This window comes from Prinia subflava, chromosome 5 (assembly GCF_021018805.1).
Source record: "Prinia subflava isolate CZ2003 ecotype Zambia chromosome 5, Cam_Psub_1.2, whole genome shotgun sequence".
NCBI lineage: Eukaryota > Metazoa > Chordata > Aves > Passeriformes > Cisticolidae > Prinia > Prinia subflava.
The window spans coordinates 51,731,087-51,756,309 of record NC_086251.1 but is presented as its reverse complement, the minus strand read 5'-3'; the positions used below and the strand labels follow the sequence as shown (position 1 = coordinate 51,756,309).

At 44.2% G+C, this 25,223-nt stretch overlaps 3 protein-coding genes across 8 annotated transcripts in view; 1 reads left to right on the top strand and 2 right to left on the bottom strand.

The window, feature by feature from the left end:
• Window positions 1-5,439, top strand: part of DEGS2 (delta 4-desaturase, sphingolipid 2) — a 31,445-nt gene extending 26,006 nt beyond the window's left edge. For both annotated transcript variants that reach the window (XM_063399364.1, XM_063399363.1), the window contains exon 3: window positions 3,142-5,439. In XM_063399364.1, the coding sequence (XP_063255434.1) occupies window positions 3,142-3,285 (144 nt within the window). In that variant the 3' untranslated portion in view covers window positions 3,286-5,439. The remainder of the gene's footprint in view (window positions 1-3,141) is intronic.
• A 2,426-nt stretch (window positions 5,440-7,865) lies between these two features.
• EVL (Enah/Vasp-like) overlaps window positions 7,866-25,223 on the bottom strand; it is a 142,159-nt gene continuing 124,801 nt past the window's right edge. For 2 of the 5 annotated variants that reach the window (XM_063399355.1, XM_063399354.1), the window contains exons 5-14: window positions 23,852-23,913; window positions 19,587-19,810; window positions 18,828-18,949; window positions 15,780-15,840; window positions 13,733-13,799; window positions 12,368-12,434; window positions 12,207-12,269; window positions 9,960-10,026; window positions 9,525-9,582; window positions 7,866-8,470 (exon numbers count right to left, since the gene is read on the bottom strand). In XM_063399355.1, the coding sequence (XP_063255425.1) occupies window positions 8,433-8,470; window positions 9,525-9,582; window positions 9,960-10,026; window positions 12,207-12,269; window positions 12,368-12,434; window positions 13,733-13,799; window positions 15,780-15,840; window positions 18,828-18,949; window positions 19,587-19,810; window positions 23,852-23,913 (829 nt within the window). In that variant the 3' untranslated portion in view covers window positions 7,866-8,432. The remainder of the gene's footprint in view (window positions 8,471-9,524; window positions 9,583-9,959; window positions 10,027-12,206; window positions 12,270-12,367; window positions 12,435-13,732; window positions 13,800-15,779; window positions 15,841-18,827; window positions 18,950-19,586; window positions 19,811-23,851; window positions 23,914-25,223) is intronic. The other 3 variants (XM_063399357.1, XM_063399358.1, XM_063399359.1) reach the window with 3 other exon arrangements.
• On the bottom strand, window positions 21,164-23,845 carry LOC134551582 (ena/VASP-like protein). The gene has a single exon (XM_063399360.1). The coding sequence runs from the start codon at window positions 22,804-22,806 to the stop codon at window positions 21,700-21,702; it is 1,107 nt and encodes a 368-aa protein (XP_063255430.1). The 5' UTR covers window positions 22,807-23,845; the 3' UTR covers window positions 21,164-21,699.

Below are 25,223 nucleotides of genomic sequence, written 5' to 3'. Positions count from 1 at the left end.
GATCTGGCCACAAAACTTGCTACCTGGAAACTGCCATCTACAGGTTTTGTACTGTAACCAGAATGTAACACAGAGGATGACTCTTCTGGAAGAGGATGACTCAACCATACTTAGTAGATATCATAGAATCATTAAGGTTGGAAAAGACCTCCAAGACCATTGAGTCCAAACTTTGATCTAATACCACCAAATCAACTAAACCGTAGGACTAAGTGCCATGTCGAACACTTCCAAGGGTGGTGACTCCACCACTTCCTTGGGCAACTGTTCTTATGTTTGACAAGTCTCAATGAAGAAATTATTTCTGACGTCCAACCTGAACCTCCCTTGAGGTTCAGGTTGCAGCTTGAGTCCTTTTTTCTTTTGTCCTGCTGCTTGTTGCTTGGGAGAAGAGGCCTATCCCCACCTGGTTACACCCTCCTTTCAGAGAGTTGTAGAGAGATAATGTCTCCCCTGAGCCTCCTTTTCTGCAGGCTAAACAACCCCAGCTCCCTCACCCACTCCTCATATGATGTTGCATTTAAAAGCATTAAGCTCCAATTACTTTCTGCCTTCCCACTATTCAGTTTTTCAGGTAGATAAGGTGATAATTCTGTTTCATGTATGGAGATGCTGAAAGAAATAATGAAAAATGAGATGTTTTTGCTGGAAAACTTTTGCATAGATCTATTATAAACGAGAAACATCTTTTAAAATTCTTTCCTGCCACATGATAGCAAGATGGGAACATGTACCTAACAAATTCCCTTCTTTTCCATAAGAAAATCCTTCAGAAGTCCCCCCTCTAACTGCACTCATTAATTTCTCTCTTTCCTCCATTCCTTATTGCAGTTTCACCTTCTCCTTTGTATTTTCTGTACATCCCATACAGTTGACCTGCCCACAGACCTTGCAGTGGTGCAAGTGGTGCCTGCCTTCCTGTACAATGCCTGCCTTCCTGTACAATAGCTTCTGCTGCTCGTGTTTGCAGAAGCTATTGGGCTGAACACAGGCAGGCTGTTTATTAGCCTCTTCTCTGGGCCATTTTTTAACTACTTTGTCACTAGTACTTTTCCTTTGGAGCCAGAGGACAACCCGAGACATTGTTCCTAGGAGCTGAATTGGTTTCTGTGAATCTCCAGCCTTCTACTTCCATGTGCAAGGGACAATATAGGAAAACTTCCTGAAGCTCTTGTAGTGGTCAGAATGTAATGTGGTCAAGAGCTCTGCAGAATAATGTAACTCCTTAAGAAAACATGGTCTCATTCAGAGGCCAAGAAATACATGGGCCTCTAGAGAAGAGGGGAATGGTAGACTTGCCATATGAACTTGAGTATAGTAGATGAGGGCTAAACTACAATTGAAAGGCAGGATTCGGGCAGAATTTCTAAAATGGAGGTAGGAAGGAAGGTCTAAGCAACTGTGTGCTAGGTAATGACCATGTCAGAGCTAGAGTGAAGCTTTTGAAGCTGAGTATCTGAGCCCCCCTTTGTGTTTGCATCAGGCCTCACGAATAGCCTTCATTCAAGGGAGCTTACTGTTGAAATAGTTCTCCCTCTCATCCTCTGGCTGTTTCAATTACCCAGCTGGGAAAAGGGAGGATACAATACCCAGATTAAATTATTTCTGATCGGGGTTACACAAGGAACATGGGGAACTAAATCTGCATCTCCAGAGATCTTGGAAACCTAGAAATCACCTCTCTTCCAGTCATTAACAAATGTCTCTAAGGCGAAATCCTGATATTGTCTGAATCCCATTGAAAATGAACTACTTTGAAGTACAAACCAATACTTTAAAGCAGGATAGAGAAAATTATTATGAAGTTGGAGGTATTCAGTGAAAGACAGAATACAGTCAGATCTGAACTGAATCTTCCATCTCCAGCACAGCACTACCATGCGAGGAGCACAAGGAGTGTGTAAGGGACAGAGGTACAGAGGTAGAAGATCGTAATGACTCTTGTACATTACCCAACTTACTTCACAGAGAAGTATCTGCTAGGAGCTGAATTAATGAGGTAATTAGCAGAAAGCCTTATGAGCTTATAATTTAACTTTCAATGGAATTCTTACCTTTTCACAAACAGTCAAATGCTGTGTTAAGGTTCCACACTATACCTCAGGTGGTGATGAGACCCTCTTCCTGCATGACGATTTCCATGAAACCCTTTCTCTCTTCACTGCTCTGTGCTCAGTGTAGCTGGCTTTAAAATTCTGCAGGGTTTTTAAGGAGGGAAGTCATGCTGTCCAGCAAGACAAACTACTCCATTCTAGAGCTTTGTTTGTCTAGGAGGTGGAGCAGCAATAAAACCATGCCCAAGCAGTTATGTGGAAGTGCACTGTAGTTAACAGATTCTGCTGCTTCATAAATGTGTTCAAAAAGCAAAGCATCTAGTTGGAGCAGGAATAATAACTGATAACTTGGGAATCCTCACAGTCCTTTGAACCTGCCAGCTTTGGAACCTTTTTGTCCTCTGGTTCTGGCCTAACTCTCACTACAAGCACCACCCTAATGATTCACAGTGCTTCTCTGATGGTAACAGTCTTAAGACTTGGGGAATTATAGCAGGGATGAAATTTTATTAGATTTGTGACCTAATAATGAATCTCACAGTATTTTTAATATCAGACTGAGGAGAACAGACCACCCCTGCAATTTTCTTTGCCTGCTGGAGGAACCCATCTCTTGGATTTGCATCATGGTTGTAGAATGCAGGGTAGGAAACAAAGTATAATCAAGGTGTCTGTCATTTTCTCAGTTGTTAATGCTCTCTTACCCAGAACCCTCAACAGAAGAATATTACAAGTGGCAAACAGGGCTTTAAATAGCTGGAGTCTTGGCAGTTGATAAAGTGGATAAAGTACCTCATTGTGGAGATCCCACCACCTTTGAAATGAGACAAAATAGTTCTGACTGAAGGCAGCAATCCATTGTCTTTCAAATTATGACACTGTGAGGCAAAACTTACATCAGAAATCTGCTGAGAAGTCTCTGAATGCCATTAAGTACATCTAATTTGGCTGAGCTTCAGAAGCTCACAAGCAATAACAAGATAACAAGTAATTTCAGGTAATGGCTGTGCTATCAGATCTGAATGTGACGGCTGAAACACACCTGCCTGTGCAGCCGAACAGCTCATTCTCTCTCTTCTTCTTCCAGGTGAAGAAGATTGCAGCAGAATACTATGATAACCTCCCACATCACCAGTCCTGGATTCGAGTTCTGTGGGACTTTGTTTTTGATGACACTCTTGGTCCTTATTCAAGGGTTAAGAGACTGTGCAAGCTGGCAAAGGAAAGCTAACGGGGTAGCTCCGCCGGCTGCAGTGGTGTGTGTTTGTTCATTCCCATGACTTCAGTTTTCTGCAGAAATAGAAGGATCTTTGTGTGTGCTGAATTTAAGTTGGTGCATGCTGCTTATGCCAAGAGGATGGGTGTGAAAATGAAGCAATTTTAGACAACTGATACCTTTTATCAAAAGATATTTGTATATGTAACCCTCAGAACCTAGATTAGAGTGAAATATGATGAGCTGAACCTTTGGTCTAGTCTTATAATTAACTTCCTGGGAAACATGTGCCTAGGCCTAAGTTTTAGCTTTGTCTGTGGGGGAGAATGTTGGCTGTGTGTTACATGTGAGGATGAGTGTGTGTAGTTCAGGACTTGTTTCTCTTGATGCCAGATTGGAAGTAGATGCTCTGTGTGCACAGGACTGTGGAAGCAGGGAAGACTGGCATGCAGAAGTAAATGATACTCTCTGGAGAAGGGTGCTTTTAGCCCAATGTCTTGTCTAATCTAATATCTTCTGATAATTGCTAATGGCAGATTTTTTATATATGCAATGGAATATGTTTATATTTTTGTATGTTTGTAACATTATTTTCCTAGCTGCTGTTTGATCTTTATTCCAGGGCTTTGTCTAAACCTTTTCTGAATAAATTTCTATTCTTAGGATCTAATACTATTGCTAACTGACAGATCTGGACTGTGGCAAGGAAAAATCCTTTCTTTAGTCTTCCACCTACTTCCTGATAGCAGCATGGATGTGCCTCTGGAGGAACTGGGTGGTCCTTTCTCACTCACCTTTTCAACAGTATTCATAACTTCATGTATCTCACCCTTTTCCCTACTGTAAGTCCTCTGGGGAAAGGAGAGGTTCTAGTTCTGCTTTTTCCTTGCCAAGACTGTTAGCATTCCTGGTCACCTTTCTTGGTCTCCTCCATATCACAGCCTTTCTGCACACGGGAGTTAGGAGTGTGTGTCAGTGAAGGCATGGAGATGTCTTCATCTTCATGGTGGTATTTGTTCCTAACTGCTTTCAGAGCAATGGCAATTTTTCTCCTCAGTCATTCAAGGGACACAAGTGGACATTTGGGAAGCACATGGTACTCCAGTTATATGAAATTGCCACTGGTGGTGTTGGGGGGATGTATCTGGAACATGGAGATGGTGCAGTTCCTCTCTCTCTCTATCTCTTATTTGGTGCTATTGACATTAACCTTCATCTCTCATTTCTACCCAGTGGCATACTAAAATCTTCCTGCCTATCTTCTCCAATTATAAACTTCTGGCTATCATCAATAATTCTGTATCATAAAAAACCTTAATCAGCATAACTTTTCTCCAAGCAGAACAATATCTTGGGAGCCAGGAATTGAGATGCTATCTAATAAATTCCCTCTACCATGGAAAGCTGGCAAAATATTTTTTTCCTTACAAAGTGGTTAAAAGAGAGAAATTTTATATATATATATATTTGCTCTGTAATCCTCTAACAATTTGAGGTTTTTCTTCTGTAAATATGTGGCTGTAATAAAGAAAAAAACTTTTGTGCAGCCTCATTGGTCCCTTAGAGTATGTGATTAGGCCTGGGAAGCCTGATTTCCTCACTAAACATGGTTTTGTTCCTTCCTTCAGCAGCACTGGATCCAGTGAGCCAGTTTGTCTGTTCATTAGACAGCTGAGATAACCTGCAGCAATTTTGGGTTCCTCCTTCATTTCTCCCTTCTCTATTTTTCTCACCCATGTGATTTTGGCAGTTGGGTAAATAAATACCCAGGCTTGCTTAGTAGATCAAGATCATTTGTAATACAGGGGCTGAGCACCAGTTTATTCATCAATACTGTTTTGTGCTTCTGGATAAGAAGAGCAAGAATGGGGCTTCTTCCAGCACTTCAGCTTTTACTGGTTCTTCAGCGATGAACATAAGACATTATATCTTAATTATTAAAGCTACTTTTCTCCCAAAGGAAGAGGCGCTTGTGTGGGAGCTTCCATTACCTTTGTGTCAGTGCTCATGTCAGGGAATTTCAGGTTTTTTGTTAATTGACTTCAGATTTTCTGGCACTCTTATCATGTATTCAACTTCCCATGTCTTTAGCAGCGGTTCCTCAAGTCTCTTGTCTAACTTAATAAGTTAATATAAAAACCACAATAAAGATTATGCTATCTTCCTCAATCTGACTGTTGTTCTTATCCTCTTTGATGAGTGACTTTATGCTGTAGTTCCCTTACTCAGCTGTTTCATGATCCAGTTGCCCATCTGCTGTGGACTACTAACCTAGCCTGACACAGAGGCTCTGGTGTAAATGAGCCAACCAAAATCGTCAGCCTCTTCTTCACCTGCCTCCCATCAGTATTTCCATCATGGTCCCAACTTGTTTAGCCTGGGCAGCCCCAGAGCCCTCCTGCTCAGCACTGTCCATCCCAGCAGGAACTGGAAGTGGCTGGAAGCCTGCAGATGTGCAGTGTGAGCTGAGTTCCAGTGAGTGGGATGCTGCTGGGGAAGGCTGTGATGCTGTTCTCTCCATGGGCACTTGTCTTTGCTGCTACCAGTAATGTTGGCGGGAGGGCATATGGGTCTGGGTTAAACGTGTGTTAGAGCTACACATAGTTTTATTCCCTTTGCTTAAAAATTGATCCAGATCTCCTTCATTGTTTGGGCACACCAAGGCTCTGGCAAATAGCTGTATGATAGGAAGGATTGGAGAGTGATGTCCCCTTAGATTTCTGCCGTGTAATATGCTGTGGCTGCCCTGTTGCAGTGGCTCAACAAACCCAGTATGAAAGGACGCCCTTCTCTGCAGAGGCAGCTGGCAAACTGAATTACTGTCTGGGAGGAGAGAATCCTCTGGTAGTGCCACTACTGGAAATAAGCCACCTTGCACATCCCTGTCACTGGAGCTGAAGGCTGGGAACTGGCACGGTGCTTGTGATGCCAGGACTGCTCCCCTGCCCCTGTCAGCCAAGCTTCACCTCCACCCCACACACTTTGCTCCCACTGTTGAGTGGGCCTGTGCAAACTTCAGCTTATTATGTTGTAATTATATGAGGCGTGCAAAGGTAATTGAAGAAAGTAACAACATCCCATTTACAGCAGCTGGCTGTTGTTAACACAGGGGCATGCCATACCCAGGCTGTACAACATGGTTATTACTGACCTTAGGCCACATTCCAAGGAAAAACGTGAACCACGCCAAGCACCAACTTCCAGAACCTTAATTAGGATTACTGGAGACTTTCACAGAACAGATGTGATCTTGAGCAGCAGCAGTTTTGAAGTGTACTTGCCATTATCAGGTATGACATTAAATGGGTTTATAATTAAGAAATGCATCAGCTACTGTAAGAGATTTATGCAACAGAGCATTCTAATCTCTGTTGTTACTGAAGCTTGTCTGGGTTGTTCATTCTGGGATGGCTCCTTCTTGTGGTCCTGGCGTTCTTGCAATGTGGTGCACATCAGTGTCTGCCTGCTTTAGTTCCCAAGTGTAAGTCTTTATCCTGCTTTTTAACCTCTCTCTTGCCTTCTGTTTGGATTAAACAGCTAACAAACATCAGTCTCAGTCCAGAGCTCACTCTTGCATTAAACTCAGATTTCTCCCGTATTTAATCTACAGTATAACCAGACTGTGAAAAAGACTCATTTCTAAAAGGCATTTGGGTTGCTTTGAAGATGCTGAAGAACACCCCAAAACAAAACAGGTAACATTTTACAGCTGACTGCCAAACAGGACCTATCTGCCTCCTCTCCTGTAACAGGCTGGCTGTCCCTCCTGCCTGCTGCCTGCTCCACCAGCAAGGGGACAGTCACAGGCTCTCCTGTGCTGCTGCATCAGCCTCTGCTCCCAAAACCAATCCCTGGGGCCCGACTTTTAAAATAACATCTTTACGGAAGCCTGAAGAAATGAAGGGATCTTGTAAAATACTTGAGAGGTTTCAATAGCTGAACTCAAATCCCTTGGCTTTTGCACGAGGTTACCAGAAGATGGTATCAAGATGACTGCCACACAAAGCTTGCACCAGACTAAGTCAAGCAGAAATTCCCAAGATTGCTCTGGTGGGAAGAATGGCTGTAAAGGAAACAATTGCATGGCTTGGATGATATGACTGGCTATGCACTGTTAAGTGTTCAGTGTCCTGTACCAGTAAAGCTCAAGATGTGCACACCATTAACAAATGACTCCCCTTAAGTCCCTAGTCAGCAGTGCTGTGCCTGGGATTTCAGTCTGCATCCACCTAATACCTTTGGTAGCCTTGTTCTGCATAAACACCTCCCTTGTATTACTGCAAATCTGCAGGAGTGCAGATGATAGGACCTGTGTTTTTCCAGTGACAGCATGAGATGTGGTGGCACTGAGGAGAGCCTTAAGCCACTGTTCTTCACTTGCTTTGGCAAAAGGTTGCTGAGGTTGTGGCAGCCTGACTGCAGGACAGGTGCTCAGCCAGCGATGCGAGAGCACTGGGCAGGTGAGGGCCACATCTACCTGTGAAAGGAGGCAGAACTGCCACCCCACAGTGAGTCTCAGTCACCTTCCTCTTACCACCAGGTGACACAGAAGCACAGGAGCTCAAGGACAAATGAAACAAAGAAAGGCAGGGCCGTGTGGACAATAAACAGTTTATTACCAATATGAACACAGATACTGTGATGCACTGACGTACCATTTTTTAATATTGTGATAACTCTGAGACAAAGAACTTGTTGGCTGACAACTAAACATGTCTCTCTCGTCTGGTGATGCCTCAATACATTTCTGTTGGCAAAGGATCTTCATTTACATTGCAGACTACTAGTAAAATTACTTTGAAGTCATCTATCAAAAGCAAATGGTTCACGTGTGTTCTTATCTACTACTAAAAAGAAAGGTAATACATTTAAATAAGCAAATACAAAATACAAAAAAGGCTGACAAATCCAATGTGCAGTGTCAGATGAAATCTAAAAAATCCAGAAATTTAAAATTTAATAATCTTTAGATTAAGACTTGTAAAATGAAGCGAATCCAAGGCAGCAGCAAGCTTCAAAGTGTGCTGAGTCTGCTAATAAAAAGGGTGTAAGAACAAAGACAGTGCCGGTGTCCTCTCTCACCATCTTGCATGACCTTGGTACACTTAGAAATGATCCAATCTTCCTAGCATTCTTAGTACCGTCCAAATGCTTTGCAATCATTATGTTGTACTGATTCTACTCAACTCCTGCCGTATGGCTAGAAAACCAAACCAGAAAGTTAGTGCATCAAGTTACATCCAGGGTGATGGAAAACACTACGTACAGAGGCTGCAGAAAGTACACGCTGGTAAAAGGATGAGTGGAGGGCAAAAGGATGAGTAAGGGTAAGCAGTCAGCTGCTGGCTTGCAAACTGCAGTACTACTGTAAGAAGTTGCATCTGTGGTGTATGTGAACGCCTTGTTTTGCACTGGAATGAACTAGGGAGGCTCTGAGGGCCAAGCTGCTGGGACAGTAGCGTATGGACAAGGGTCTCTCCAACTGCAAACTGCCTCGAGGCTTTGTGAGCACACAGATCTAGGGCAAGGGCACAGGGAATGGATTTTAGCTGTTTCACAGTCTCCTCTTTTTCCCCTTCCCTGTCAATCTAAGGTGGGGAGAGCAGGGCGTGGACATGCATCTTTGTATGCCCTAATGTGGCCTTCAAATGGGAATTTTGCTGTGTATTTCAATAATGGCCCTGAAAAATCCCTTCACTTGTAAACTGCAGAGCAATTTATAAAAAAGTAGATACATTTGGTACAGTTGCTGTACTTTTCAATGAATTGTAAAAATATGTGGTTATTTGGAAAGCTGTAATCAAGTGAAAGTCTGAACTAACTCTTCAAGAATAGGAAACGTACAGAAGATTTTTGGGAAGGATTTTCAGTTAGCTTCCTTTGTCCCCTCCTCATCCCGGACCTGTGTGGCCGGCAAGTTACAAGTGATTTCACGCTTGCTGATTGTGATAAATTGATGTGCCATGGGCTACAGGCAGGCCCTTTCTCACCCTCCCACCTGTGAGAAACACCTGCCAGTGAATTTCTCATAGGCTGGTGGTAAAAATGCTCATCAACAGCATAACAAAGGATGTAAATGCAGTGTTATGGTCAGAGCTCAGATAAGGTAGATGCTTGTTCTTCAAATGTGTGTATAAATCAGAGCTGCTCAGAGAAGTCTGAAGATACCAGGGAACTCTCTGCAGTTCCTATCATCTTATCTATGGAAAATTAGTCATAAAGATGAGAAAAATAATAATTTTTCTCTTTCTTACCATCAATTATCTCCTCTTTCACTTTGTGTAACTCTCTTACAACTTCCTCCAATATTTCCTGATGAGACAAAACACAAGTCAGCTGCTCAGAATTTCCTTCTAACTGGTGGAAGAAAATGCAAGTTTAACACGGTTGTGCTTGTCCCCCACCTCCACTGCTGGTCAGAGCCTAGCACTGCTAACAGCTATGTCTGCACTCCCGGGCACGGATGCAGAAGATGCTGGCATATTTACTTGCACATTTCTGTGCAGACATAATGATGAAATAGCAGTGAGATTGTGCTCTCTTGCTGCTCACCAGCTAGCCCTTCTCTAGGCACCTAGTTATAGAGGAAATCAGAAGACTGAACAGCCGTTTTGCTTGTACAGCGCATGCATGGGGGAAAATGGGTAGCTTGCCAAACCTCTAAAAGTGCAAATGACATTTTCACTCACCTGTTTCATTCGATCAAAATCTAAGGCATCCATAGCCACATCATTGCTGCTGCTCACTGGTTTCATCCTTGAGAAAATGAAGAAAAGCATAAAAAAGCCAGTCAGTTCCCTGCCATGTGTGCTGAGCTGCACCCACCTGATGGTGTGGATGAAATCCACCCCGGAGCAGGAGTGCCTGTGTTCCAGTGCTGGACAGGAGGCTCCCTATTGTGCTGCTGAGGAATTTCTGGCAGCCAGAGAGCAGCACTGCTCCTGCATACACAGCCTGGCCCTCAAAGATGCTGTGGATTTCTTTTTTTTTTTTTTTTTTTTTTTTTTGTGTGTGTGTCGGGAATCTCAGCGATTCCAGATTAGAAAATGCTGAGGGGATAAAGCCTGTTGAACACTGTGTTTTATTACAGCATTTGCAATTTGCAAGCTGCATGTTTGGTTTTCTCTCATAGCCCCTTTACTGTACAGCAGCCCTGTGCTGGCAACCTAGGCTTTGACTGGGTGCTAAAGTAATAGTAGATTACAGCTTAGAAAAATATTATTGAGAAAATAATAACCCATTAATCCTTTTCTTGGAAGACTTGAATGAGTCAAGTGGGGCTTGTTGATAGTGTTATGTATCACAGCCATTTTTTATTCACTCAGAAACATAACCAGTCTGGCTTAATGGCTAGTGCACCTGAGCATTATTAGCCTTTCTGCATGGTATTAGTCAGTGGGCTGAGCCATGATGACATCTGATAAAATAAATTAAGGAACCAAAAGCTGTTTGCCTTTCTCTTTTAATCAGTAACTCTAAAACATTTAAAAAACTAACCATGCTACACAAAGGCTTCAAATAACTTTGGCATCATCTTTGGAGCCCAAACTGGGAGCTGGTGGAGATGCTGCTGCCTCAGGAGGGTTGCTTGGTCTTGCAAACCTTCCTTTGTAAATCTTGACATTTGTCCTAGCATCCCAAAGCTAATAGAGTTAAGAAAGATCCAAATGCCATCAAACTGATCAGGAATGGAAACAGGTCACCCCTGATAGCTTTAGAAACCTGTCCTGCTACCCCTACAGAAGTCTTTCAAGCAAGCACTACTACTACTGAGCACCATCCAGGTGCTAAACCAGGAAAGCATTTTTTTCCCACTGAACTCTTCCTCTCAGGATGCAATGCCATTATAAAAGATAGCTACTGAAATGTGATGGCTGCTTTAAATAGCCCATGTTTAATTTCCATTTGCAAGGAGGAAGAATGATCTTCTATCTATTTGAAGCTCATGTATTTCCTTGAACCAGCATGTTTCACTGGTTTTAGGAGAGCTGGCAAAACTGTATTTTGCTATAGTAACACTGATGCATCCCTCTGAATGTTTGGGCAGAACATGTTACAGCATTTTTAACAAAGCAGCAAGTATGTGCAGATAGTTGCCATTGGCAACTTAGCTCTCTCCAGACTATCAGCGCACTCTCATATACCTAACAATGTAAAATAGGGACATCTGTTTGCAGTAAATACTAAACATTTGTAAACCTGTGTTCTACCTCCTTAGTCAGCTTATCCATCCATCTCAGTGTCCAGTGACACGGGGTGCTCCTGGACCAGCACGGGAAACAAGCCTCTCTAGCTGCCCAACATCGAACTTTATCTCAGTCTCTGTGATTAAAAACATGGGTGCTGATCCTGAAGCTTGGCTGTTCTGACTGACAGGACTTCTGGAGTCCTACTTCAGGTTTCTTGGCTTTTGACACCAGCTAGTTTTTGTACCCCATGTGTCTGTGGTGGGGCCTTTTTACACCTTGATTTTATTACCAAGCTTCACTCTCCTTTCTTATGCACCCACTGCAGTTGCATGGGTAGAAGAATAACTTCCCTTATCCCAGCTGCAAGCTCTTCAGATCATTTCTGCTTTTGCCTTTTAACTTCTGCAGAGGCTGGGCAATGAAAGCTTCACCTATTGGCAGTGTCACCATGAACCTGCTGTAGAACGATGTTCCAAAACCTGCTTTCCACATGGCACACACACACACACAGATGGTTTAACTGTTGGTTCCAGCATGATTAACATCTGCAATGCCCAAGTGAGCAGGGGGCTGTTTCCATGGAAGAAACCTCTGACATGACACCTTCACACTTTGTGCAGCAGCAGACAAAGCAGGTTGCAAGAGAATGAGCAAGAGACACGGCAGGAGACGAACACTAGCACTGAGCGATGGGATGAGCCCAAGGACAAGCCAAGACAGTTAAGAAGCCAGGCAGTTAGCCAGTACCTAGAAGACACGTGGGATTGTGTGGGGCTCTTAGCTTCACAGCTCTTCACCACGGATGGATTTCTACAGCAATGGAATGAAACGAGACATGAGTCGTGCCACAGGGACAGCAGGGCCATCCCGCCTGCTGGCCAGCCGCAGGGACAGCCCGTGCAGCTCACCTAGAAAGTAATGAAGATACAGGCTTTTCAACAGAATTGCTCCTTTCCCATGGCTTCTTCCCAGAGTCTGAAAAACAAACATGAAAAGTCAGTTTATTATTTTTGCTCTAAAAATAGAAATATCCTGAAGTTGATTGCCTTATACAGCTGCTTTCATTCAGTGAGGATGAGTGACTTAGGAAAAGAACCAGGAAAATGAGATTGCTGAATGAGTGCATTTGCCTACATTACTGGGAAAGCATTGGCAAAATTCTGCTTAGTGATCTCTTTAATCAGGGACCACGTAGTTAAGCAATACTAAAAAGAAATTGAACTAGTAGGAAGAAAAGCATAAATAATTTCTATTAGGAAATACAGACTAATTGCTGCAAGGCTTACTTTACTCAGTACAATATTTATGTATATTTTAAGTTATGAAGTCTTATGTTTTTTGTTTGCATAGTTGGCAGAAAATGTGGGTGTATGTAAAAAAGGGCAGTAAGACCCCACTATGCAAATCTCCACAGAGAATTTATTTAATGTTGTGTACATCTATCTCACAGAACACTCCCAAAAAGCTGTACTACATAACCCTTGTTGCTGAAAGTGCTTCCTAGCATCCCAGTCTCCTCCTAAAATTAACTGTTGCAGAGATTTGACAACTTTATATACAAGGATTTGCTCTTCTGTGAGGTCGTAAAAAGCCTTTTAAAAGAATTACAGGCACTCCCAGGAAATCTCTAGATATCATTTACGTACACCTTTCTCCTGGCTTCCTCCCCTTCCCTTGCAAAGCACACAAGTCATGGCTTTATTCCAAAAGGAAGCTGGAATGGTTAAATAATCATTCCCTTGGGAGAGACTTCTCTCAGAATGCGTGAAAACCAAGACTGACGCAGGGATGAATGTGAGTGCTTGCAGCTCATCTACTCAGATATAGTTATTTCAATTAATTGTAGGACAACCAATTTCATCTAGGAACTCTCAGGATCAGCCTTATTGCAACAAACTATTAGATTAAGGAAAAATAGCAGTTTGATATCCAAACCCCACCTGTATACATCAGGACATCTACATTACATAAAGTAAAATAATACAGCTTTTTTCTCCTAAAAGATATAGGTGTGTAATGTTGAATACACAGATCCTCAGCTACATGTCTAACTAAACTGCCTGTCTTGCAATTTTCTTGACTGTGAAGCATGTAAAAGTCATAATTTCTTGCTGAGTACAGTTTTTAAAACAAAAGGTATTTGGGAATCTTTCTGTTAGTTACTGCTGCTGCACTCAGAAGTAGGACAATGAATCCAGAGTCCAGAGGTGGTGGAGAAGACTAGATTAAGAAGACAACTACCAGAAAGAAATGCCAGCAGTTTAACTTAATACCTGATGAATTTTGCTGCTGCTGGGCAGAGCCTCGTGTACTGGTTGAAGGAGAGGTGCTAGCATCATCCTGCAAAGAGAAAAACAGGATGTTACTGAGTTTTGGGGATGAAGTGCAGAGTCCTCTTCTACTCTGAAGACAGCTGCAGCACATGTGGTACATACAAAAGTAAATTTCCTCCCTGTCCAACAGGCACTGTTGCCAAGGTATGGGCTCAAGGCCATTTAAACTTTAACTTTTCTCAGAAAAAATGGATGCCACAATACATCCTTTTTATTTTAGTTAATGTGGACACCTTTTCATGATTATACTCAATCCCTCTCATCTCTATACACCAAAGCAGGTGAAACCACTTTAAAGTGCTGTCTGCTGTTGTCTAAATACAAACCATCCACTTCCCAAATTCAGAAACTCTCTGAGATATGGAGACCGAGCCACCTAAAGGAAGAGTTACTCACATCCCAGTCTTTCACTCAGGACAGCCACCAGTACCAGAGAGAGGAGTTCAGGTACTAACAGAATATCTAACTAAATCAATCAGTACTCCTCTTAAGTAGAAGACTAAACACTTCATCAGAGATTTGGACTCTTTTATCTTGGATGTATGAGTGACAGATCATAAACCCTTCATCCATATATTTGGCATGACAATATTATCTAGCAACCCTCAAAACATACTCAGGCAAAGCATCAGCTCTTCATTGTAAAATGGCATTGTACCCAGTTTGAAAGAAGATACCCTGAACATGAAATGTACTCAAGACAAATTAAACAGATGCTCTCCAAAACACTTTTCTAAACAGATTGGTGCTATTGAAAACTTTGATTGAGGGTATAAACTAAAGAAGAGTTTCAAGGTGGGAGAATAAGGGACAGAAAGCAGAGGCTGGCAAGTTAGAAGCTAAATGGTGCCTTTCATCTCCAAGTGTATGGTTCAAAACCAGCTTTGGGGCAAGATTAGGAGCAATGGTTGCATAGCGGGTTCAACATGCAAATTCCACGCTTGAAGCATGCCCTGGGGAACGTGCAAAAAATAGCTGCTTTTCTCCCTAAAGAGAGAAAAGTGCTTATTCCTGCTCTTCCTACAAACCTTTTTGCTTGGGGCAAGACCTGGACTGTTTTAATGGATTTCCTACTGAACAGCTTTGTCTTTGGAGAGAACATCTCTACGCAGGCAATATGAGGCACACAGGATGCTCTGTGACCTTGCAGCCGTGGCAGAAAGCCTTCACGAGGGTACTGGCTAGCAATAGGAAAGCTGAATGAGCAGCAGCCTGGAAAAGCAGCACACTGGGAAGGACACAGTGCAAATCCTGCCCTCTCCTAAAACAGGAAAGATCTTCCACCCTTTACCAGTTCAACAGGTAAAATAGTGTTTTCATCTGCATGTTGAACTCAAAACTCAATCTACAGAGTCAAATAAAACCTGGTATAATTGCTTTTATGGAAGAGAAATTAATCAAAGTCCCCCAAATTTGTCCAAATTCTATCTCAGTTTAGTGTAGCTACCATGGTCACATATTTTGACTTCTGCACAATCTAATCATTAATACACTGTTTTCCCTTCTTCCACCAGGCATGGTCTCTGTGCACTCTGGGGTCTGAAGTGAGCTGATTCTAGCTTTGCATGGAGGTTGGCAATCCAAAGTTACACTTCAGGGCTGATGGTCCACTTTAGCTTAGCTCAAGCCTCAAACATAAAATAAGAAACATGAACTTTATCTCAAGTTAGCTTGCCAGAAGGTTCAATGCACCTTCTTACAGGGCAAGAATCTCCTGTTCCCTACAACACTGGGATCAGACCATGAAATAGAGCTCATTAACATGGTTTAGGCAATGCCCTCCCTATGAATAAAGCAGCTGTTCTTGTTTATAGGGTGCTGTTCCCAGGAAAGGTGGGAGCAGTTACATTCGGCTCTGGATCAAATGTGCACATCTGTTCCTGGGTCAGCACTGCTTGTTACTGCCTGCCAGACACAGTGAATGAGCACAGGACTTTGGCTCACCAGGAATCTGCAAGAGCACAGCAGGGAGGAGTGTTTCACTTACGTTTTGGCTTTCCTCTTCCTTTCTGTCAGCCGGCTTGTCTGACTGTGACGCTGCTTTCCTCCTGTGCAAAGGAACAGGAGAGAGGACACAGTCAACCCTCTAGGAACAATCCTCACAGGAAGACTAATTCAGGCTTTGGTGGGGGTTACTATTTATTTAGCTCATCCCAGAGAACATAGCAATGGCTGGATGCGTTTGGTTGTGTAGGACTGGGGTGGAGGTGAAGAATCCAGATCCCAGCGATACAACTCAGGGAGAGGGGCAATATTATGAGATGGTGTTTAACAGAGGAATGCAGGGTACACAGCATAAAGAAATGGGATGAAACAGAGCTGGGTACACAACTGCGTGAGAAAAGGATGGTTTCTCTCCAGGGTTCAGAAGTCCTGACTCCTGGGTCCTACACAGCAGGAACAACTCATCCCCCATCAGGGGTTTCTGAGGACCATCCCTGCCCACAGCAGATGGCTCAGGTGGGCATTGCAGTGATGACACTGCCCTCAGCCAGCTCCAGTGTCTGTTTGTCACCTGCCACATATCCCACATCCCTGATCCCGCACAGACAAAGGGCTGTAGCAGGGCTCCCACATGATGGGAAAACTCTCAAAAAAGCCCATCAAGCCAGGTCCACCCTCACTGGGAAAGATTGGGCTATTTCTGCTCAGCCAAGACTCCTTCTTCCCTCCAGGGTGGGAAAGCTCTGGTGGGAGATCAGGAATCAGGAAACCAGCTCACCTGCCTGGTTTTCAAGTGCCCTTGGTGAACAACAGGAGATTATTTTTGTCTCAAAACCACTTCAAAGGCAGCAGAGCTCCTGAGTAGTACCAGGACCAGCAGTGCTGGAGCTCCCTACAGAAGCTGAGTGAGGACCTGAGACCCACACTCGTTTCTGCTTCCCAAGGAGGAGCAAAACTCTCTGAGAAGTGGCAAAGAGCTGCAATCCATCCACTGGGGCAAGTAGATATGACAGCAAAAAAAGATGTTGGTTGTTTATTTTTGAAAAATGCATGGTAAAACTTCTTGGGCATTAGCCAAACTGGATGATGGAAAGAAAACAAAATTCTTGATTTTTAAGCCCTATTTAGGTTCTAAGCAGTACTCAGTGGGCCAGGTGCTGAGGGTCTAGAAATCCAATTTCCCATTTTAGACCATTAGGAGAACTGCAGCTCAAGTCTCCACGTGGACTTTGGTTGTGCTGAACTTTACCCTCATCCACCTGTGAACATTACCCTTAGCAGATGTTTCTTAAAACACCAATATGATAGGTTTTTCATTTAGTCTTGGTTCTGAAGTGAACAAAATTCAACTCAGGAAAAAAAAAATCCCAGAAAGCACTAAGAAAGGCTTCTGAGAAAAGCCTCACTGGATACACAACTTGGAGGATTTGATGAAAATTTGGCAAAAAACCCAAACAAACTGAGCAGTATGTGTCTGTGGGCCACAGTGCTCTGTGGGAATTATTTCCAGATATTCAACTGCATTAATTCAACTGTATTACTAGATCAGTAATGATTTTTTGGTCTTTCTCTAATATTTACTTGATTCTTCTAACAAAAAGAAATTGTGATTATTACAAATGTAAGTGGTGGAAATATTTGCCAGGGTGAGAGAACAGTGTTACATTTATATCCTCCAACAAACTTAACTGGGCTGGGAGTGACAGTGGTCTGTGGGTTCATTATTCTGTTTGCACTTTAGTCCTCAGGCAAAGGGCTGCTCTCACAGGGCTCAGTGAATCTAGAGTGTGTTATTTTATAGCATCTGAGCTCTCAGAAATGTTTTCCTCCATTATTTACCAAGCATTAGACATATTCCCTGTTTCTGAGCATGGGGTTTAATGCTCAGAAAAGGGCCCCTGAGATCCCATGCTCATAACTCTGATTTCTGTATTGAACATGCTCAATTTAAAACCAAACCAAGCCAATATTTTTTTTACCTCCTGGTAATAATAGGCAAGTAAGGTAGGTAAGTACAACCTGAAACAGAATGCCAGATTCTTCCTTTCCCTATGTCATCACACATAAAAAGGAATTTACAGTCAAAAGGAATTCTCTCAGAATCAGCTTAACAGCACATGCCCAGACTGAACCCTTGAATTGCACTTCTGTATTTCCAGGTACTTCCATGGCTTTGTGAAGAAAAATTTAGAGGACAACTCTGTTGCTATCAGCTCCCTGGGAAAGGATTTGGAGCTCATTTATTTTCACAGCAGAGGCAGCATAATGCTTGTGGCAGAGCAAGTGCTTTTGCTAAGATACCAGGGGAAATCGACCCTAAATACCTGAAGACACAAAATCCTACTGCCAAAAGCCATACTGGAGTACACTTTAGACTAGAACCACACAAATGTGCAGAATTTCTATGTCCAAACATATGAGATGTCCATTCAGCTTGCTTGCTTGAACAGAGCTAGTTACCTCAACATCTAAGTCACCAAAACTTACTTTGCCTGTAGACAACTTCCAGTTAGGGAAGGTCATTCTTGATACACAGCAGGCCAAGAACCACTAAAAAACTATTAAGAGCTGTCAACCTATTTTAATTCTGGAAGAATATTACCTATTTGCTATTTTATACTGCTGGGAACTTTTTAGAGTGTTGTGTATTTCCTTAATACTTTTCAAAGTATTACACCCATAGTCTATGCTCAGGATTTCTTCTGAAATGAACAGGACATGGAGGAAAGTTGAAATCAAATCTTTTGAGCTGAAAACTGTCTCTATACTAAGACAACATTATTTAAAAACTCCATCTCTGTGCACCTTATAACTGTATCTACCCTTCATTATTTTATTCATCTCTTTCTTTCACTATTTATAACTTTAAAAAATTTAGATCTAAAACCAGAGCATCTTACACTAGGAGAAGGCAGATGATTTTTCCCATGCAACACTTCTTGCATTAAAGTTGGGCAACACTGTGACCAACATCTATGCAGGACCTGTCAAATTGCAAGGAAACACCTACTGCTAACCACAAAAATGACAGCACCCTCTTCCACAATCTTCTGCAGATCTCATGGGGCGTACTTGAGGTGTAAGTACAAACCTTTTTGCCAGTAATTTATTCATTTCTTCCATGAGTCCTCCTCCGCCTCCTCCACTACTTGTTCGATTGGCATCGCTCTTAGAGACCCCACTGGGGCTGGACCCTCCTGAACCATCTTCTGGCTTAAGAGAGAAATCAAGATTGGAATTAATGAAAGGTTTGCTTTACAACCATGCCCTTAATGATTAGTTTTCCCAAGTGTTAAGAACAGTGATCACAATCACAGCCCAGAGATAACCAGAGATAGGCTGTGTCCTGCCTTGGGAAGAAGACTCACAGGAATATTACTAAAACCAAGACAGATCTGGGTGATGCAAATATACAGGCAAATGATTAAAAACTCCAAAGTGCTGCTTGTTCATAATTGCATGGTTAAGCAACTCTTACCTAAGTAGACAGCCACTGACCAGGCCTCAACAATCTACATTGGGTTTTTTTGTAAGTATAATGTACTTTTAACCACTTAAAACAAGTGGAAACAATACCACAAAGCACTATGGTGGACTATGTTGAAGTAATGAAATCCTGGCAATGCGAGAAGTCACAGCCATTTGCTAACTCATACATTCTGAAGAGCATAAACTCCACCCAACATTTCCCACTCAGCTTTATTTGCACTGCAAAATCACATTTCAAAGCCCAGCCAATGGTCAGCTGGAGCATGTGTCACTCTGGGTTTGCAGAGCATTACACCGAGCTGTGCCAGGCTTTCCTGCAGCGGAGAAGAGCCCATTGGGAGTCCCAGTGCCACCTCCTTACCCGCTGGACTCTCCTCAGTTTGGCACCAGCCAGAGCTGCTGCGAGCCCTGACACTGACCCATCTTCAGCCCCTTGGCCAGCGCCAGCCGGCAGCGGGGGCGGCGGGGGCGGCGCGGCTCCCATGGGTGGCGGAGGGACTGGGGGGGGTGGCGGAGGTGGGGGCCCCCCAGATGAAGCAGGGATCACAGCAGCACCACTGGGGTGGCCAGGTGGAAGCGATGGGCCTGAAATGCAGAGAACAGGAATCAGACGTGAAGCACCATCTCCTCCAGCCCACAGGCAAGGTCACAACGCCACGGCCTGGCAAGTGGTCAGTGCAAGGGAGCACCGTGCACGTGAAGAATGGGAAGAGGTGCTTGTATCAGTGGTCAGTCAGCTACACTTGTGTCCTCCTGAGAGACCCTGTCGCTGACAGTCTGCTCCCTCCTCTTCTCCCTGGCTGGGCTAGTGTTTCATTCTGTGTCAGAAGCAGAACACAGACAATGCTTCCCAATTCATAGGTGGCATATTCCTCTGCTTCTCCCACAGCTTTCTATATGGAGATAACAAACTCCATGGACTTTGGTTGACATCAGCTTTTCAGGAGAAGTGTGGGCTACAGCGACACATCCTCCTTTCTGTCACGCAGAAGGTGTGTGCCCTCAGCCAGTTTTGCAAAATAACCGGGGGAGACTCCAGCTCCAAGTACCTCAAGGTTCTGCAAAGCTCCTCTCAGCAGCAGCCTGCTGGAAGGGCTGATGGTGGTGACTGCCCTGCAGTGTTCTAGCTGTCTGTAGCAGGTCAGCTGAACATATACACCTCCCCAAGGGTATTTCCCCGTGTACACTCTGTCAGAACAAGCTGCTCTTGCTACGTATTCACAGCTTCAGTTGTTCAGTAAGCGTTACTTTGAAAGACAGGCGGGTTTTGACTGAGAAATACTTGGAAACCATATTTAACATTAACAGCTTGTTTCTCTTCTTATCTAGGTTTTCTTATAATACTGCCTTATTTCTGTGGTTACTTCTGCCATTATTTCACACTCCCAATTCCATTCTTGAAATGAACCATAGCTGCTATTAGAAATACTTTAAACATTTCAAGCCCTCTTTCGTTCATGAACATAATAGCTAGTAATTCATTGTGGGTACATTTAATTGTAATTGCAAAACTACACCCACCTAATTAGAGGGCAGCCTCAGGCAAAAATTGAACTGAGTCAAAATAATGGAGTGATGTGAGTTTAAAATAACTTTATTGAACTAAGTGGATTTCAAGGACTTACATCAGCTGAAGGACTGAGCCTCCACTGGTTACAGCAATACTTTTAGTAGAAAGTAAAAGGAAATGTCTTAGTTTTCTTCCTTTTCTAGGCACACCACTTTAGCATTATATGTGGTTATAAACCTGAATAGATCCAAGTCACAAAACATATGCTCTGAGTTGCAAATAGCCATTGCTTGCAAATTGTTCTCACTCTGCAGGCTTTAGATAGGCACGAGAAATCAAGACCATCTACAAAGTGGCCAGACCCAAGCCCTTGATCTGCCTTCAATAAGAAAGGTTTGCTGGAATAGTTACAGTGACAAGCCCACAACTATAAATGCAGCAAATACCAGGACGAGAGTTTCTTGAATTAAATAAATTGCACAACCACAGGGGATTCTGGGCATCTTAAACAAAATCCATGTTCTATGTTTCCCTGGTAGCACAAATACCACTTAACAAAAAGAGTAAAAATCACAACCTCTACCAATATTCCTACACAGATAAGAAACCTTCTTCTTCAGAAGAGCCCATCCACTACATTTGGACCAGCTGAAAATAGGTTCTATATGAAGGTCTTTGAAACAATTTGACTCCGCTAAATGACAAAAATCTAAGTCTAGGACAATACAGTAGGAATATGTATTGCAACACCCCAGCTACAGGGTTCTGGTTCTGTAATTCTTAACTTTTTGCCTGGTCCCTGGACCAGTCCGAAGTATTTTGGTATCTTTCCACCCCAGTTTCAGAAATCACATACAGCAGGAGCAGCTTTGGGTCTCTCAGCCCTTTTTCTTTTGGTCAGGGGCAGTGCCAACCAAGCTTTTTGAACAGGTGACAGCTGAGGCTTTACACAGGCTTTACTCATTCAAAAGCAGTACTTACTCGAGTGGGCAATGGCTGGTGATGTCATGTAAGGAGGGGTCCTCCTGGGCATAGCCACCTCAGACACAGCAGCGTGAGGGGGAGGCAATGGAAGACAGTGTGACATGGGCTGACAGCGCTGCTGTGCAGGACAAGATGACAAATGGGAGGACGGGGAGGGAGCCTGGCCACAGGAGCTGGGGGGGCTGGCGATGGTGGGCAGCGGGGAGCAGGGGGCAGCTCCTAGGTGTGGGAAAAAGGACCCATCCACACTTTTCACCTGGGTTCCAGGGGAGCCTAAAGCAATTTGCTCTTCGGGATGGCCGTCTGGGGGTGCATTTGCTGAGGTGTCCCACCCTGCTTTATCTGTGGGTGCCTTGACCCTGTCAGGTGGGACAGGAATGATGGGCAGGATGGTGGGACCACGTGGCTGCAGGATGTCACCCCTCTGCAGAGATGGTGCATTTGTGGCAGAGGGAGAAGAAGACTGAGGAGAGCAGGAAAGAGAAGAGCCCCTGAGAGGCTGGTGAGAGGGAAAGGGGATATGGGAAGGATGGAGAGGCGGTGGAGACAGCGAGGTTCGCCTGATGCCTGGCATGGCAGCCCTGCCATTTGGGCAGGGTGGCGGGGAGGAACCCGGGGCTGTTGGCAGCTCAGAGGCCGAGTGCCTGTGCAGGAATTGCGAGGGCTCTCTGGCCCTCTGCTGGGAGAGGAAAGGGGACTGACCAGTGGGCTCAGGGACAAGGGGTGCTGAAGAGACAGCGCTGGCTTGAGGAAGAGGGGGGAGCACAACACCAGAGGCAGGAGCACCGCAGTTACTAGAGGCAGGAGGAGGAGACTGCGGATGAGAGGGGGGAGAGCATATGCTTGGTTGAAGGGTGGAAACTAAAAGAACAGAAAAGACAAATGAAAAGAATAAGGTGGGTACGCAGGAAGGAACGAAACCACGGCAAAGTGGAACGGAGGAAAAGGAACCGTGAAGTAAACGCAAACAGAAACTCAAACAAAGCAAAGAGGAGATGGTGCAGGCACCAGCTTGGGGATTTCCAGCCCTCAGCAGAACTGGAAGGGTGTGCAGGGCAGAACCCTGGCAGCACGGGATGGGCTGCATGCTCTGGTGCCAGCGAGGCTCCTCCAAACCCCACGTGAATCTGAGTCAGGATCACGAGCATCACCTTTGCACCGGGGACAGGTGGAAGGGACAGGCTGAACACAGAGATGGCCACCTTGCAGGCAGAGAGGGAACAGCCAGCAGCCCCTAGGAGACATGTCCCATTCCTTTTGGATGCCAAGACAGGATTTTGGCTAAGTTCCCCATACAGAACAGCACGCTAACCTCTGCTGAAACAAGAGTCCAACTCTTTCTGTCACCAAAGGCATGTATGTGTGTCTGAGCTGGTTTCTAGTCAAAAGGTTTAACAGCTGAGGAAAAATAATTCACTTATGTGGCCAGATTAATTGAAAAAACTTACCCAAAACTAAAGCCCAAACACAAGATGGCCATCTTGGCTTGCTTATTCTGCCTCCTTTCAGAGAGGCAAAGCCATACTTTGAGGCTATAAACTATTCCTGTCATCCCTTCTCTCAGTTTAGTGCAACTTAATATGCTATAGATTTTTGTAAGCTCATTAAATATACACATTTTTTCCATTAAGTTCACAGAAGACATCCTGATCACAAAATCCCCCATGAAGAGCATCTAGAGCTGTACCTTCCTCTGTGCTGTAGTTTGTTTTGTGCTGCAGAGCAATGGGAAGAGCCTGAGCACATCCAGCACATCAACCCCTTGGTGCTGACATCCTCTGGAAACACGGAGCCACTCTTGTGGTGGCTGTGCTACCTGCTCTCCTCAGGGGTGTGGGAGAAGCATGGCCAGGCCCCCTTGGTACACCTAAAATGCCCCTCAGCTGTACAAGTTTTGCCAAGTGCAAAACCTGACTAGCTCCACCTGCATGCCTCAGACCTGAGCCTCTGCAAAACAAAGCAACCATGCCCAAATGCATGTAAGTCTCTAGCAGCAAATCTGATCTTTAAAATGTAATTTTGACTATAACCACTTTTAGCAGTCTAGTTTTTGTACAGCACCCCACAAACCCCAACAAACAGCAAGAGAAGACAGTCAGGGAGAGACTGTATCTGCTTGATTTGATACATGCCTGTGGTAGAGGTTCTTCTTTCCAGAGATTCCTGGCGCTGTTGCTGTTGCTCCATCACTTGTCTAAAATAGCAATGAAAAAACCCTTGGTCATTAGTTATTCCTTGTAATTTTGAATAAAAGCTTCATACCCTGAGAAGCACTGTGTGTCTGGGGAGAGAGCTGACCCCATGAGATGGAGGTGGGTGTGATTTCCCTTGCCCTGGCCGCAGCAGTGCCAGTTCACACACGGGGAAGCTTCACCAGGACATTGCCCTGCATGCACCAGACACTGCAGGGGTTGGTTGATCCATTGAACACAACTCCTCAGTGGCTCTGCACAAGGAAAAGGCAGTGCCCAATGCCCAGCAGAGCACAGCAAACATGCATGCTGTTAACCTGAGGTGTATGAGCACTGCAAGGAAAGAGTAAGTGGCTTTTCACATAAAATCACAGAATCATGCATTGAATAAGTGTGGAAGAGAGCACTGGAGGCCATCTAGTTGAACCTCCCTGCTCAAGCAGGATGCCCTGAAGGATGCAATCCCCAGGATTCTGTCCAGACAGCTTTTGAATATCTCCAGGGAAGGAAATATTCAAAATGACACAGTCCAGAATCTTTTATGGATCAGAGCCCAAACCACTTGTAGAATATTAGCATATTAGAATGAAAATACAGCAAAGCTTCATCTTTGTTTTGGTGCTGCCTGTACAAAGCCTCTGTTGTCCAGGGGCACATCCAAGCCCTCTTTGGCACTGGCCAGTCCAGCTGACAGCCCCAGCACAGCTGTCCCTGTGGCACCAGCACCCCCAGCACGGCTGTGCCCCCTCTGCCAACCCATCACAGCCCTGCCCTGCTGCTCCTTCCCGCAGGAGCTGCCAGCTGGGCTCCGGCGGGGAGAGCCTCGGGCAGCTCTGCAGGGATGTGCAGTTCCAAGGGCCCAGCAGCAGAGGTCTGCTCCTGCCCACTGGATGCTCCTGCAGGAAGGGATGTCCCTGACCCCGCCACAAACCCACCCTCACCTGGCTCCCCTTAAAAAACCCGACACCCAAAAACCAGACTGCTTGCCAGGCTTCTCAGCAAGTGCATGGATATGGACTAAAGATTTCAACAACATTAAAATACAACTCTACATTGACTTTGCTGAAGTACTTGGTAATAAATTTATTACCATTTTCTTCCACAGTTTCTAGGTCAGATTTACCCTAATTAGTTTCATTTATCTTTAGACCAGTCTTCACTGTGCCGTTTTCTCTTTTCTCAACAGCTTTACTTCACGGTCTGTACAGTAAAGCAAGCTCAACTCTAAGCAACATTTCTATTTTGACTCCTTGCACAGTATTTTAAGACACCTCCCTGTTACATTTTTACTTATACTTTCCAGAGTCTGCAA

Excerpts from the sequence above, each read along its gene's own strand:
- LOC134551582 (XM_063399360.1), bottom strand. The coding sequence starts at position 22,806 with ATGCAGCCCATCCCGTGCTGCCAGGGTTCTGCCCTGCACACCCTTCCA.